This window comes from Passer montanus, unplaced genomic scaffold (genome assembly GCF_014805655.1).
Source record: "Passer montanus isolate IOZ18808 unplaced genomic scaffold, ASM1480565v1 scaffold7, whole genome shotgun sequence".
Taxonomy (NCBI): domain Eukaryota; kingdom Metazoa; phylum Chordata; class Aves; order Passeriformes; family Passeridae; genus Passer; species Passer montanus.
The window spans coordinates 2644850-2660703 of record NW_024372147.1 but is presented as its reverse complement, the minus strand read 5'-3'; the positions used below and the strand labels follow the sequence as shown (position 1 = coordinate 2660703).

The window sequence follows — 15854 nt, the reverse complement described above, 5'->3', positions numbered from 1 at the left end:
GGCGGGGGCCGCGGCAAAGCAGCCGCCCTGGTGTCACGTGGAAAGGGGAGGGTTTTTTTGCCTGAAACCATTTAATGATTGATTAGTCTGTCAGCGCCGTTGAACGTTCAAGTTAACATGTTATGGAATAACAGTCTTTATTAATTTAGACTGTTAGAGGGTTGGAATGGAGCTTAAAGATAATCTAGTCCCAACTCTTTTGCCGTGGGCAGGGACGCCTCCCACTAGACTAGGCCGGTCAAGGCCTTATCCAGAACTTCCCTGGGCAACCCCTTACCAGTGCCTCACCTGCCGCACAGTAACTCATTTCTTCTAATACCTCATTTAAATCTCCCCCTTGTCTTATCACTACAGTTCCTGACGAAGAGTCTCCAGCTTCCCTGTAGGGCCCCTGCAGATACAGGAAGGTTGCCATGAGGTCTCTAGTTAACTTTCTCTTCCTCAAGCTCAACAGCCCCAGCCTTCTGAGCCTGTCTTCATAAGGGAGGTGGCTGCAGTCCTTTTATCAGCTTAGTGCAGAGGAGGCCACACACTTGAACAATTCTATATCCTTAAACTGGAGGCCTCAGAGCCGGGTGCAGTGTTCCAACTGGTGTCTCACAAGATGCAAGCAGGAGGGACAGCATCCCTGCCCTGCTGCTTTGGAAGCAGTCTAGAATTCTGACATGTTAAGGGTCAAGGATTGCTGGTGATAGCAGCTGACCGCAAAAACCATATTCAGAGCAATATATTCATTCAAAGCAATGTACTAAAAAACTGTAATCCCTAACAGAAGTCAGCTCTAGACAGTGATTTACCATTCACTGTTCTTACCCCAGTGTCCCCACAGGGGCAATAACAATTTGAGCCTGTCAACTGATTCCAGAAGTTACAATGGAGTCTTTCCCAACTTCCTACCCTTCTGAATTCACTTTTGTACTATTTTCTTATCTTTAGATGGGGCTTGAGTGGCTGTAGTCATCTAGCTTACCCTGTGCTGAGTGGTTGTACATTGGGGGTGGATATCTCAAAATGCATAATGAGGGAGCCTAGAGGAGAGTGATTCCTCCGCAGTTGCTGATTCATCAACAGCACATCTTCCTTTATCTCCCATGGTTTTCAGCTGCTGTGCAGCCAGAAAGGACCACTAAATTCAAGCCTCTGCAAGAGCCTGGCTAGACTGTACTCTACTCCACCCACCTTTAGCATGTATAGTGAGTGGGAAGGCAGGTATGCTGGCCACATTCCACCCAGGGAGTAGCAATGCTGTTTTCCTCTATAATTTCCATACTGTTATCTTTTTACCCCCAAACATTTTCCTACAGCAGAGAACAATGGCCACCCATGAATGCATAGTTTCCCACCTACAAAATACAGGCACAGAATGTGAATATTTATTGACTGTCATACATTTTAAAATAACAATGCACATGGCTATTCAACAGGAACCACTGGCTCAGAAGGCAAAACCCATGTGTACAGCAATTCAGTTTGGACACATCCCTGAGCAGAGGACCTGGAACCAGTGACTGCTATGATCCATCACAGACAATGCACTGTCTGCCTTTCCTCTGGGTTCATGCCAGTCTGGGGCCAAGTGAGAGGATGGCCATGCAGTGGTGGATGCAGAGGCATCGTGGGAGGAGTGAAAGCTGCTGGATGAACTGAGCTGCCTGCCACTCCCCAACTCCGGATGGCTGCAGCGACTTGACTTTGAAGAAACCCCAATTGCCTTGGTACAGGGAGCCTCATGCCATTACTTTGAATGATGGCTATGCCAGAAGGAAATCAGGTAATCATTTTTCATTTCCACATTCCAGCATCCTTAAATATGCTAGCTAATACTTTAAATCCCTGTTAATGAAGTCCAAGCACAAGAAACACATTTGGGTCTCATCACCTCACTTCCCTGATTCCGGGTTTAGTAGCTCTGAAGAGCTTGGTAGTATGTAAGATGTGTTATGTGTTTTTTACATATGTAATTATGCTCTTTACTGAGGCACAGTACTACTACTTCAAATATATAGATAGCAGGTATATAAAACAGTTGTATTTTCTTTAGCTACAAAGAGTGTGTCTTTTCACACATAATTCATGCACCTTGAGTGTACGTCTCAACTAAAGTACTCCAGCTTAGGAGTGGAGGGGGGGCGTGGCAGGGTTTAATGCACTACTGGGCTGAAAACTGAAGTCAGTACACTTGAAGGGGGGAAGCTTGTGTACAAATGCAGCTAATACCTCCTTCATCACTTGCACTTGACCATGTAGGCACAACTTTCCTCAGGACGCTTCCAATCATCAGTCCTTAGTCCCCTGCCTGCTGAATCAATCTCCACATGGAAGACTGAACATGGGCTAGAAAAACAGCCTTCTCTCAGAAAAGATATATGCAAAAATCAGTTTTAAAATCTAACTATTTCAAATGAGTAACAAGAAATAAATTATCAGTATGGAAGGAAAAGCCAACAACTTCCCATGCTAGAAAACTCCCATTCTAAGCAGCTCTTTCAAGCCCTGGAAGCTTTAAGTAAAATTTTAACAGATGGAGAAAGTTTTAAATATAGCTAGGAAACAAACCTCACCAGAACAATTACATTAGGGAAAACGGATGTGTGTGATCTAGTAGTTAAACACTAATTGACACTGACTTACCTGTTTAAGACAGTTAGCTGTGTTGCAAACCTGAAAAACCTTCGTATTTCTTGATTTCTCAGCACTGATAAGCTACTACTCACAGCATAAAACATATTCTGGCTTTGGAAACTCAGACATTAAAAGCATTTTAAATTACTGAGAAATATGATGACAGCACTTTGTTCCAATAAAAAAAGGCAGCATAAATAAACAACTGAGTGTCCCTCCATATCATTAAGAAGGACAGAGTATGCGCCTCATTCAGAAGAGGTATATACACTTCAATCCCACCAGCAAAATTGGAAGTCACTCTGAACAGAAAGCTAAATAAAGTACAAAGGTAATACACTTGAAAATGTGTTTAGGAAAGAACACGTAAGTATTTATTTGTGAAAGGAACACATCTGGAAGTTTATAGATAGCTGGCTTCAGATGGGTGAAAACCAAAACAAGACTTAGGAGGCTAGTTCCCCAAGACCCCTTTGGCAATTCTAGCTTTCAACTTCCATAAAAATAGAGAAAAAAAAATTAACATGATGGTTCTAAATCCAGATAATTATAGTAGATTAGCATTACTTCTACATTCATGTCAGAAATATTGAAAACTACAACCTCAGGAAAAAAGAGAAACTTAAGTCTGATTTTCGCTTTTTTTAAAATTTATTTCAGATTCATAAATTAACAGTGGTTTCAATTTTAACACATAACTAATTATCTTCTGAACAAGATAAGATGGTACGTTACCACCTCTGGAAGGACTTCAAGTAAAACTCAAGTTCGTACTACTAATGAATGTAAATTTTTGACTGGTACAAGGATCCTCTTCATATTTTATGAAAACAAACATGTATTTTTCCCCAGTTGCCAAATATAATACCTCTATTTCTTAAAGCATTTTTGTCTGTATCCCCAAGGCCTTGAAAAAGATTCTTAGCAGCAACAAAACAGGACTGACCTGTTACCTACTCTTTCTTTCTTGAACACGAGCACGGCAGCAAATAAACTCCCATAAAATCACAGAACAGAAAACAACCCCACAAAATCTCAGTGGCACTGCTTATCCAGAGATTGTTTAACATATGATGACTAGTGTCTAGTTTTTAGTTCTCTGGAGAAATAGAAAAGAATATAGCAGTCTACAAACATCTCAAACACTTACACAAGGATTCAGTAAACAATCAACATTAATAAATATCATTTGCTCCTTCAAAAGATTCATTTTTGAAGAAAATATAATTTATTTGGCTAGCACACAGTTTTAGTGCAGTTTAAAATGGTCAGGTGGAACAACAAAACCCTGAAAAAAAAGTTCATTTTTAGTACCTGCCCTTTTCTAAATGCATTACCTAGTAAACAAATACAAAACATCTTGGCTTCCAATTAAAATGCTCAAACAATCTATTATAAAGAGCAGGGGTCTGTATTAAAATCCACAGTTGTTTGTACTAGCAATCTAAAGGAAAACACCCATATTTTCATTGAACTTAAGCTGAAGGTTGTCTATGCTGCTGTCCTGTGAATTCATAGGCTTTAGCCAAAGACATTTCTTTTAAGTGAATGATGGGCCTGTGTTGCAATTGATCAGTGTTTAATATCCCTCATGATTCTTGCTGGGTCCTCTTCTGTGAGGCTTTTCCCTGAGTCATGTATTTATTGGAAAGGCTGCCTAAATTGGGAGGAAAAAAGCATAATGCTTTAAAAGGTTTTATTTGTTGGGTTTTAAAAAACAAAACCAAATAAAAACCCCCACAAAACCCATAGAAAGACATAAACCAACTGAAACAAAAAGACAGGAGAAAATTACTGTCACGTCAAACTACAATGAAAGGACACACAGATCAACTTAAGATAATTACCTGCCAAAGGACAGTAATTAGACACAAAATTGAGAACTAGCATTTTCTTGAACTAAACACCTAATGACAAACCACTTTGTGTTATGAAATCCACACACTTACATCTGAAAAAGCCTTCCAGGGAAGACAAAAAAATGTGTCTTGCTAACAAAAGATATGTCTTCCTAACAAAACAGATAATTTAATTTGAGATACTTAATTGCAGTCAAGTCCTCAAAACTTCAGAAAACTAATTAGGTCCCCTCCAACTGCAGAGAGATTAGTGTATTATATATCCATGGTGCTGAAAGGTTTGCAGAGTTGCACTAGAAATTGTAATTAAAACAAAAACAGCCATTCTTTTAAATCTTCATTGTATTTGCTAGTAAGTGTGTGAAATTGCTGTAAGGAAGCTACATTGTTAATCACACATTTAAAGCAAAACATTTCTGATTCAGAAAGAGTACATAAAGGTCTTTATAATGCACTCTAACTGCTACTTCTAAATGTAATTTTAACTTGTTTGCATTTCATCAGCTCAGACCACAGATGTGGTTTGATAATCTCTAAGTTAGTTTAACATGTATAATTCTAGACAATTACTGCCAGAAACCCACACAGGAAAGCACTCCATGTTTTGTCCCTGAAGAATCAGAGAACCAACCCCATTTAAGCGGAAACAGGAGAGATTGATACAACTCCACCATACCATCCTGCAAAATAAATCCACCAGAGCCAATGATATAAAGGCACTGAATTGTTACGCCCAAGTTTTGGTTCCAATACAAAACTCAATTTGTACACTTTCCCAGATTAAAAAAAATAGGTGCCTTCAGCCTGTTCAAGCTGTCACTGTGTTCAGCAAATTAGCTAAGAGTTTCTGTAAGGACTGATGAAGAATCATACAATTATAGAACAATTTGGGTTAAAGGTTCAAGCCTCCTGCTGTGGGCAGGGGCATCTTCAACTACATCAAGTTGCTCAGAGCCCCATCCAACCTGACCTTGGATGTTTTCAGGAGTGAAGCATCTACTACCTCTCTGTGCCTGTGTTTCACCATCCTTGTTGCAAAAAACTTTTCTTTAATCAAATGTAAATTGATCCTCTTTCTGTTTTAAACAATTACCCCTTACTATTGCAAAAGTCCTTGCCAAAAAGTTTTCTCCCTCCTTTCTTAAAGGCCCCTTTTTACAACTGAAAGGCCAGAATAGCCTTCCCTGAAGCCTTTTCTCTAAGCTGAACAACCCCAACCCTCTCAGCCTCTCCATAGGAAAAGTGCTCCATCCCTCTCATCATCTTTGGTGACCCTCTTCTGAACTCACTCCCACAGTTCCATGTCCTTCCTGTGCTGGGACCCCAGAGCTGCATGCAGGGTTCCAGGTGGGCTCTCAGCAGAGCAGAGCAGAGGGGCAGAATCCCCTCCCATACCCTGCTGGCCAGGCTTTTACCCATAGTTTCTGAATTGAACTGAAGATATACAAACCTGACTGGGGACTCAAAAATACTTTTCCTTTTTGTTTCTTTTTTTCTTCATGCATAAACACTCCCTACAAAAAACATACACATATCAATAAACCAACAAAACTCAAGTATTTAATTTCATAACATAAAAGTTTTTCCTTGAAAGCTTAAGTAAAGCTTTTCCTAATTACTTTAAAACATATAAAAAGTAAAAAATGAAACCAAAGTGTCACTTGGTGTTTACCTGATTTAATCTACCAGCATGTTTGACAGCAGTGGGTAAAGACGGGGACCCGCACACTTCTGGCTTTGAGCCATCTGAAAAAAATCGTAAAAAGGAGTTGCTAATTGGAAACTAGTTTCCATTTCAGTTATCATAAAACAGAAAAGCAAGAAAATATTTTCTACCTAGAATAAGAAAACGTAGAATGTCAGAAATTGTTATTTTCCTCAATTTTATGACATGGAAAACTCGCATAATATGGCAACATACATTTAAGCCAGAAACCTATAATAAATTAATCTTTGTATCCTCCTCCAGAATCAGCAGGAGACAGGGAATTTAGAATGAATGAAGGTGAAGTGGTAAGTGAAGTGTCTGTAGTCTCACAAAATGCAGCAATGCAAAGAGTGAAGTTAACTCTTTGATCCATTTGTTCGTAGTACTTTATTCAACTAGAGAGAACACTTGAGGCACGAAGCAAGCAATAAAAGACAAAGCCCAGCCTACAGCAATTCTTTCAAATTGAAATATACTAATTCGAAAAATACAGATAACAGATAAAAATAACTGTTGAGGAACTTACTACTTTAGACATATATAGTATATACATATACTGTACAGACTAATTATAGCTCTCATGTAATGAATGCTAAATATGATTGAATATGAAACAGTCAGGCATATTCCCTTCCAGCTTAGCAGACTCAGTATCACAGCAAAGAGAATGGCTAGAAGAGAAGTTTAGTGAGACAAAGTCAAAGATGAACAAACTCAAAAGTTAAATTTAGACTTGACATAAACCTTCAAAAGGTCAGAAGCTGAATGAAACATGGTTTCAATTTTTAATTTTCTGTCTCTCCAGTACTGCTAGTAGTATATCAAAGTAAGAATACTTCTAAATATATTCACAATTTTGAATATACTTGCACCATTTTCCTCCCTCTTCCAGTATTTTAACATAGTCTTATGCTCTCTTCACTAAACACATCTGACTATGAAGAGCTTCCTGACCTCAGGCAGACTGGATATTTTTTCAAGTAGAGAAAAGCTGGTTTGAAAAATATATTTATATAAAAGACTCCAATCTGTTTCTTTAAGAGGTCAAGTCATGCCAAATTTTTTCCAGCCTGAACTTAAGTGCACCCAGGTTTATCTACAGGGAAACAGTGATAATTTGTTTCTTTGGAAGCTAATTAAAAACCACCCCCTGTCTTAAGTCTCAGTTTTATCTTAGAAAGAGATTCCTTCACAACATGAATAATGAGCGATCCATCATATCTGAAAGAAGACTTAGATAATTACATGCTTTTGCTCAGCAGTATTTAATTCAGGTCTGTCAATCAGGATCTGTAAGATGAACTCCTGTATCCCTTCAACTGCTGAGTTGTCAAAAACATCATTTCATTTTATTCACAAAACTCAATCTGAGCAAATCTGTACACTTTTCATATTGACTTCAGGGTCATATAGAATCATTCTGGTTTAGGTAATGTGAAGAGCTGTAACTAGCTTTTGCTGCAATTATGATGAACTGGAAGAGAAGCTTCCAGCAATTTGAAATGTTGGCAAACTCATATATTGTGATGACAATGAAAGCAATTTCAACATATTTGATAGTCATACCCTTTTTATTACAAATATTTTATCTGCTATGAGAAACCATGCCAAATCTCCCAGAATACAGCAAATTTCTGAAAGGAAGGTGAGGATGAAGGGAAAATGGTTAAATGTGACTACATTAAAAAAACCCCCCACATTTACATGATGCAAAAACCTTATCTGTTAGTCAATCATGTTAAAAATACAAAAAAACCCCATAAGTGTTATTTAAACTACTCAGCTTGATCAGTTTCATACCTGCAACTCCTTTATGTAGTGGGCATTCCTTTTTAATGTGACCTTCTCTTCCACAGATAAAACAACGTTTTTCTCTTGCGTCTCTGTCTTCCGGGCGCTTCCATTTCTCTGCTGATTGCCTGGGAGTCTTCTCTCTTCCAGTTTCCACTATTACCCTTGCTAGTTTCCGCTTCTGAGGTGTACATGGGTGCAACTTTCCCTCCTTGATTAAGTTCTCCTTTTCTGTTGGTTTATTCTGCATTTCTTTGTCCTCTTTGCTTTTTTTCTCCTTGAATTCTCCATACCTTTGTGTACCTTCATAATCATGACGCCGTCTTAGTCTGCAGGAGCAGAAAAGTGCTACAGAATTCAGAGGCCTTACATTCACACACAGAGTCAATAGAAAAATCCAAAGAGAAAATGCATGCACTGTTCTTAGACAAAATAATTCTTCCGCGGGACAAATAAAGTGAATACTTTGACTCTTCCACCAAACAGTGCTCCACTTCACCACTCATGATGTTATAAGTATTTAATAATTCAACTTTACAATTAGATGATAATACATTTCTAAATCCTAATAATGGTAACTCAAAAAATATACGAACAACTGAAAATCTGACTACTCAAGCTGCATACAATGGAAGAAAAGAAACACCAAGCAAAATGCTAAAGAATTACAAAAAAATAAGGCTACAGTTCTGGGTTTTTTTTCTATTTGTGCTACTCAACCAGAAATCAGTTCTTTCCTTCTGAAACTGCATATTCACTCGAAGTCTCTTCTGTTGAGAGAAGCTTCTAACATTCTATGTGACTTAAAAGTCTAGTAGTGAAGAAACACTACCACTGTCAGACTTGTTTCATTTAACAACTTCATACATGACTGGAGGAGGAGTGAAACCTCCAAATCTGAAGATGATACTAGGCTCCTTTGGAAAGTTGGATGTATTGCTAATGGCTAGAAACTTGGAAAATACTTCACAAAACTGAATGAAAGGCAAAATAATGGCAGGAGCTTCAAGGTGAGCTGCTTTTTTAAAAATAAGGCATAAAAGGAACTATAGGCTGGTCAGTCTCACCTCTGCCTGGTAAGATCATGGAACAGATCCTCCTGAAAACTATGCAAAGGCGCATGGAAAACAGAGAGGCAACTGGTGACAGCCAACATGCCTTTGCTAAGAGCAAATCATGCCTCACAAATCTGGTAGCTTTCTATAAATAAGGGTTACAGAAGTGGTGGTTAAAGAAAGTGACTGACATCATGTACCTGGACTTCTGAAAAGCATTTGACACTGTCTTACACAACATCCTTGTCTACAAAATGGAAAAACATGGATTTGATAGGTGGACTACTCAGTAGATATGGAATTGGCTGGATAGTTTCACTTCAAGCATTGTGGTCAATGTCTTGATGTCTGTGTCAACACCAGTGATGAGTGGTGTTCTTCGGGGGTCTGTTCTGGGACCAATATTATTTAATATCTTTGTTAAGGACATAGGCAAATGGATTTAAGTGCACACTCAGTTAGTTACTGGATGACTAAGATTAGCTATAAACAGATACAGGAAAGCACTGTTTTACATATCAGTCAGAACACTTATGGAAATGGTTGTCAAAGAAGACTGCTAAGGACAGCAAGAAAATCAGGTTCATGGAAAAAAAACCCCAAACCTTAAAGGACAAAATCATAAAGAAATCCAGTCCACAAATGAGCATTAGCAGAGCGGGGGAGGTATGTGCACTAACATCTCTTTTATACAGCAACTACAGATACAGAGGGAATGCATGGGAAGAGGCTACAGAAAACAACTAGTTTTCCTTTCATAGACAGCATTCCCTTTTGCAATAAATGGCTGAACAGAGGATTCAAATGTATCAGTGGTTTTAATCCACAGGGCATTTCTATTCTTAGATGCACAGCCTCATTTACTTTTCCTCTAATGATGTATAGATCATAGCTGAGTATGTGCAATGAACTGGTATTTCACTTCAGAATGCAAGATTAAAAATCCATAGGTCTAAGACAGTAGTTTGGACGTTGAGGAGACTTTCACCATTCTTTAATGAACTTCAGCATTCTTTAATTTCAAACTATCATCAGTTACTGTGCTTGCGATTGCTAAAGCTGAGTAAACTTCCAACAGAATCAACAATGTAAGTTCACAAATCTCTAATGCGTAGTGGAACAGCCACGTCAACATGATGTTAGTAGCTTTTTTTTTTACTTACAGGAAAGTGCAAATGATTTTTAATGACAGCTTTTAACATAGATTCTAAACAATGGTTAGATTTTTCTGTTCATCTTACAAGTGAGCATGAAGGTTTAAGATTTCACTGTTTTTTAGACATGAAGTCTTTAAAGAACTTTGTCTTAACAAAAATCAAAATTAAAGGATTGTAACAGCAAAAGCCATGTAGCCATTCATCTGTTGCCAGAAGAGAGTGGCTGAATATTGGACTTGGCTACTCAGGGACAGGAAGTATTCTCTTGGATGTAAAACTGGACATTGTTCTCATACGTGTGTGCTTATGAAAAATAATGCTGTGACATTCTTGCCTTGCTTTTGATAGGAATTGCATGATTCTGTGAACTTGACAAAATCATGTCGTGCTAGGAGCAGCAGAATTCTGGTAGTAGAAGCTATTAAATAAATAAAAATACAGAATGTATCCATGAGTACTTTTTGCAGCACACAGTTATTGAGCTCTGCTGAATATTTAGATTCTCTGACCACTCCTTTCCTGTAAAAGGAAGTGGAGAGTCAGTATTGATACTTTAACAGTTCTGCAGCAACACTATCCACCACTGCCAACACAGGTAGTGATACATTTTAAATTTAAATCAGGTTATGAAATAACTTATAGCATGTACACATTTTCCTTTAGCATTACTTTCCTTATCTTTCCTAAACAGAAGGAAAAAGATACACACAGATGCCAATACTATACTCACCTTCGTCTCATGGGACAATCTTTCATGAAATGGCCAATTTTACCACAAGTTCTGCAGCATCTATCATTTGGTGCCAATTCTCCTTCTGTTAGAACCTCAGGATCAAAAAAGTACTCCTGTAGAAGAAATAATATATTTAAAATGAAAATCCAATCACCTGGAAACCAAGACAGATACAAAAGTGTCAAAACAGTAAGAGTTACAGAAAGAAATACTCTTGGGGTCTGTAGCTGAACCGCTGAAAGACCTAATGAATTAACTAGCCACTGATCTCTTCTTTGACAGGCAGCCTACTCACCACCAGGTCTGCACACTGTTATAAAACTGCAGTTTTAAGGAAGGCTAAGGTGGTATTGATTTGGATTAAAATATATAAATCTGTACAATGAAACTTTGACTTGACTAGTATTCTGCATACAAAAATATTTTACATGCAGGTAACATCAAAACATTACTCAGTGGTAACTCCCATGATTTTTAAGAGTAGTGTGGAAGTTTAAGAGAAAGAGTTTACCGTGAGTGTAGCAACAGTCTTGCAAAAGCAAAGAGCAATGGCTCTTTGGCTTATATACCAAAGAGCTCACACATACTCTTCTTAGAAGGAACTCACCATTTTTGATGGGTATTCTTTAGGAAATGTTTTTACAGGGGTACCAAATACCCTTCTGCCATTGATAAAAGCCTTCATTATAAAATTTGTCACTGTGGAAGAAAAAAAACCCCAAACTGAAGTAATCATTTAAATATCAAGCTGGAATGTAAAGCAGCATCCAAGACAAGATCTTCATTTTGTAACTGAAATTGTTAAAAGAAGACTTACTTTTTCTTGACAATCCAGCTCCAAGATTGTGGTTCAAATCAAAGGGATCTGTAGAAAATAACATAACAGACATTCCTCAATGTGTAGACAAAAGAGTAGAAATTCTTTCCATGAAAATGAAATGGGCCAGAAAACAAAGTTACAGATTATTCCTAAAAAGGTGCCGATGTCACTGCATTTTCTCTGTCAGAAACCACAATGATAATAAACAGCAATAATAAACAGTAATCATAAAGAGCTGAATCATTTAAGGTAATATGGGCTCAGCTAAACCTAGTATTTTTGAGAACACCTCAATTGCATTATACCTAATTTCTTTGCCAAAGGATTTTGTTAAATCTATTTTTCTGCCATTTACTTCCTAATGAAAAGTGTGAAGTTTGTTTTGCAACTTTTCAGTTGCAAAAAAAAAAAACCCCTTAAGAATAATGTTTAGCACTTCTGAAACTCAATGGCAATTCTGAGAGGCGTGCAAAACATGGGCACTTAACAATTTATAATCTAGGAATAGAAAAATAATCCTTGTGAATAAAGCAAAATTTTCATGTTAAAGAAGTTCTGTATAGTCTGGTATTTTATAAGGTTTTACCTTCAATTACAATATATTTGGAGGTCCACTGCTTCTTGAAAGTTGTAAGCAGATTTTTTCTCCTGATGCAGATGACATGCTCTTTAAAATCAAATTCTTCTGTGTAGAATCGGAGAAGTCCCAGCCACAGTTGCCCAGCAGATTCAGTGTTTTTCCCATAGTCTGGCCAAACAACTGACTAAAATGACAAAATTACTGTTACATTCAGTACTTACATTAAGCATTTTCATGATTTTCATGATTTTATACAGAAAAACAATGAGTTACACTAGAATACTTCCTTTCATAATTCATATTGATAATCCAACATTTTAAACAGTATATTTTTCGTCCATTAACAACAACCTAAGTGGACAATTAATATAACTTCTGGCACCAGATTTTGCCTCTTAAGAAAATAATTTATCAATTCACTTTATGAGTCTGCATAAACAAAATTATTCAAGGGAATTAACCAGATATGACCAGATATACAGGTGGTAGCAGTTATCTTCATCCAGAAAGACAAAGAACAATTAACCATCCTTAACAGCTTCAAATAATTTTGTGATCTATTTTGTCAGACTTTGGAGTTTATTTTTTCACAGATGAATTACGACCAACCATATTCTAAAAGCTTTACAACACAGGAATGGAATTTTCAAAACAGGAGCTACTCCACTTCCATTCCTGCATTTGTTCTGGATAGAATTAATTTTCTTCTCAGTAGCTGGTATAGTCTGTGCTGTATATTTAGCATAAGAATAATGCTGATCACATTGATAACCCATTAATATTTTAGTTGCAGCACAGTAGTACCCACCCTGAAGTCAAGGACTTTGCAGTTTCCCATGCTCTGCCAGCCAGCAGGTGCACAAAAAGCCAGGAGGGAGCACTGCCAGGGCAGCTGACCCAAACTGGCCAAAGGGATATTCCATACCATGTGCATGAACTCAGAGGAATGGGCCAGGAGGTACTTAGTGCTGCTGAGGGATGGGATGGGCATCAGTCCGCAGCTGCATTGGGCATCTCTTGTTTCTCTTATGTTTTAGTCCACTGTCTCTCTCTTTTAATTACTACCATTATTACTACTACTGCTACTACTATTATTATTAACATCATTGTAACAATTAAAAGTACAATTATTATTTTATTTTGTTTCAATTAATAAGGTGGTTTTATTCCAACCCACAAATTTTACTTTTTTTTTTTTTATTAGCCTTCCCACCAGGCTGGGGGAGTCAGAGAGTGGCTGTGTGGTGCTTACTTGCCAGCTGGGGTCAAACCACATTATTCAACCTCCGTATTTGGGAACACTGTCTTTAAAAGGAATTTATACAGGTAACAGTCCATTAGCCTGATTTACTCACCAACTCCTCTATCTTATCAAAGAAATATACATTCCAGCCATCAACCAAAATTTCAGGCTTTTTTGGTTCTTTGTAGATCTGAAAGAGTAGTATAAAAACTCATTAGAAGAGCCTTTCATATTGAGCACTGACATTGTTCTGATCAATGCCATGTACAGTTATTAATTTGTTTGTGATATAGCATACCTCTTGAAGAACAGGGATGACTGGTGGATTTCTCTGTTGAAGGAAATAAAGCACCATAAGAGTATATGCGTAAGATGACAGGCTACCTCGAGATGCATCTCCAATGTCACATATCTAGAAAAACAAACATGATTTTTGTCTTTCATGGTGATCATCCCTTGCTGCAGGAACTACTTCTAGAATGCTTGAAACATACTTACCTTTGTGAAGACTTTCATTGTGTAACACAGATATTTTACTCTAGGATCAATAGCTGCATACGATGACAGAAGTCTGGTGTTATGCAAGGCCTACAAAAGTAAGAAAGTCATGTAGAAATAAAAAAGCTCTGAAGTCATGAAGAAAATAAACTGAAAAAATAAAAAGAAGAACCCTAAGTTGTGTCTTCAAGAAATGCATATGTGCAGCCCTTCATAGTAGGAATATATATATAAAGAGAAAGGAAGCACTCAACAATGAGGTTATCATCTGCTCTTTTAAAAGCCAATCAACTTCCTTAATCTGTATGAAAGTGGTACAAAGCAGCATTCACAGAACAATACTTCAAAACAAGGAGCATTAATCTACTACAGTTTCAAAATATTTGGTAGAAGGTAACTACCGGAACCCAGAGATTTCAGTCCAGATCTGTAAGAGCTACCAATGGACACATATGAATGCATTAACTTCAAGGAGAACACTTTCACACTTAGTAGTTGAGGTATCCTCTTCAAGACTCCCCTTGAGCCCACAAAAAACGTTCAGAAAGCTTAAAAATTGTCTCTATGACTTAACTTTCCTTTGTTGTTTCAAGGAACAGGGACTTGAAAATTAGAGGCACTGAAATAAACTAAATCTGTTTTTAAAGTGTTTGGCCAAGAACACATGGATTGTTTTTTTAAATTTTTTTTACATTCTAATATGTTACACTTCAGGCAAGCTAGGTTCAAAATCACCATTTCAGGTGTCAAGCCTAGGCAAGAGCCATGATGGTAAGAGGAGTCTAAGAAATCTGAAATTATTTTTTCTCTAATTTGAGAAAGACTTACAATACTTAAACCACTGTTTCTTACTGAAGCAATAGTAAGATTTTCTTAGGAAAGTGACAACTCTGAAGTCACAACTGTGTAGCTGACTCATTCATAGTCAAACAATCAAAACCAAAAAAGTTTATTTGAAACATAAAACTGCAACAGGTAATTGGAAACAGTTGCTTTTTGAATCTCACCCAAAAAATCATTTCAGTCTCAAAATACAGATTCTTAGTTTTTTGTTACACAACATAAAATAAAAAAGGAGATAACCTTACCAGAGTATTATATAAACTGATGTCTACTTCAAGACCACTTCTGACATGGAAAAATTTGACAATTGGGACTTTAGCAGTTGTTATAGGCAAGACATTTCTTAAACCTAGGATGAAATTTTTTATTACTGGATGGCTACAATACAATCCTACACAGTATCACTTAATTTCCAACTGTAGCCAAAAGGCTACAAAATAAAATCTTAGTTGACATCGAATTTGTATTTCAGTTAATGTTTTGACACTGATTTTAGAAATTTGTCAAACATGATCAATCTGATAAACATAGTTATACAAATGTATGTTTGGCCCCCTCAAAAAATAAACAGCAGTCTAAATAAGAGTATTAGAAATTCTTTATAGAGAAATAAGCTTAAGACATAAATGATAGTTCATTACAACCAAAATGAGCACTATAAAATTCATGATTTCTTGTAGAAAAAAAACAGGATTCCCATTGCAGACTTGTATCAGAATATCTTTTACTATCAACTTCCAATGCACTGAACATACAAGTACATAATTATTAAACTGAAGCCTCAAGTCTTAAATCATTCTTATGCGTGTAAGTTATAAACATACTATCTGTCCAGATCAGATGTGGTCCAATGATATTATAACCTTGAATAACTATATATACAAACAAAAATAAATCCAAACGTTCAAAATATTCAACCTCACTCTTACTAACATAACCTCTTTT

General features: G+C 37.0%; 1 protein-coding gene across 1 annotated transcript in view; it reads right to left on the bottom strand.

Moving 5' to 3' along the window:
- Positions 1-3249: 3249 nt before the first annotated feature.
- Positions 3250-15854, bottom strand: part of TUT7 (terminal uridylyl transferase 7) — a 32344-nt gene continuing 19739 nt past the window's right edge. Inside the window, exons 18-29 of the mRNA XM_039729715.1 lie at positions 15155-15258; positions 14067-14156; positions 13867-13980; positions 13681-13758; positions 12332-12509; positions 11743-11790; positions 11533-11624; positions 10923-11038; positions 7990-8309; positions 6154-6227; positions 5932-5995; positions 3250-4279 (exon numbers count right to left, since the gene is read on the bottom strand). Of these exons, the coding sequence (XP_039585649.1) occupies positions 4212-4279; positions 5932-5995; positions 6154-6227; positions 7990-8309; positions 10923-11038; positions 11533-11624; positions 11743-11790; positions 12332-12509; positions 13681-13758; positions 13867-13980; positions 14067-14156; positions 15155-15258 (1346 nt within the window). The 3' untranslated portion in view covers positions 3250-4211. The remainder of the gene's footprint in view (positions 4280-5931; positions 5996-6153; positions 6228-7989; positions 8310-10922; positions 11039-11532; positions 11625-11742; positions 11791-12331; positions 12510-13680; positions 13759-13866; positions 13981-14066; positions 14157-15154; positions 15259-15854) is intronic.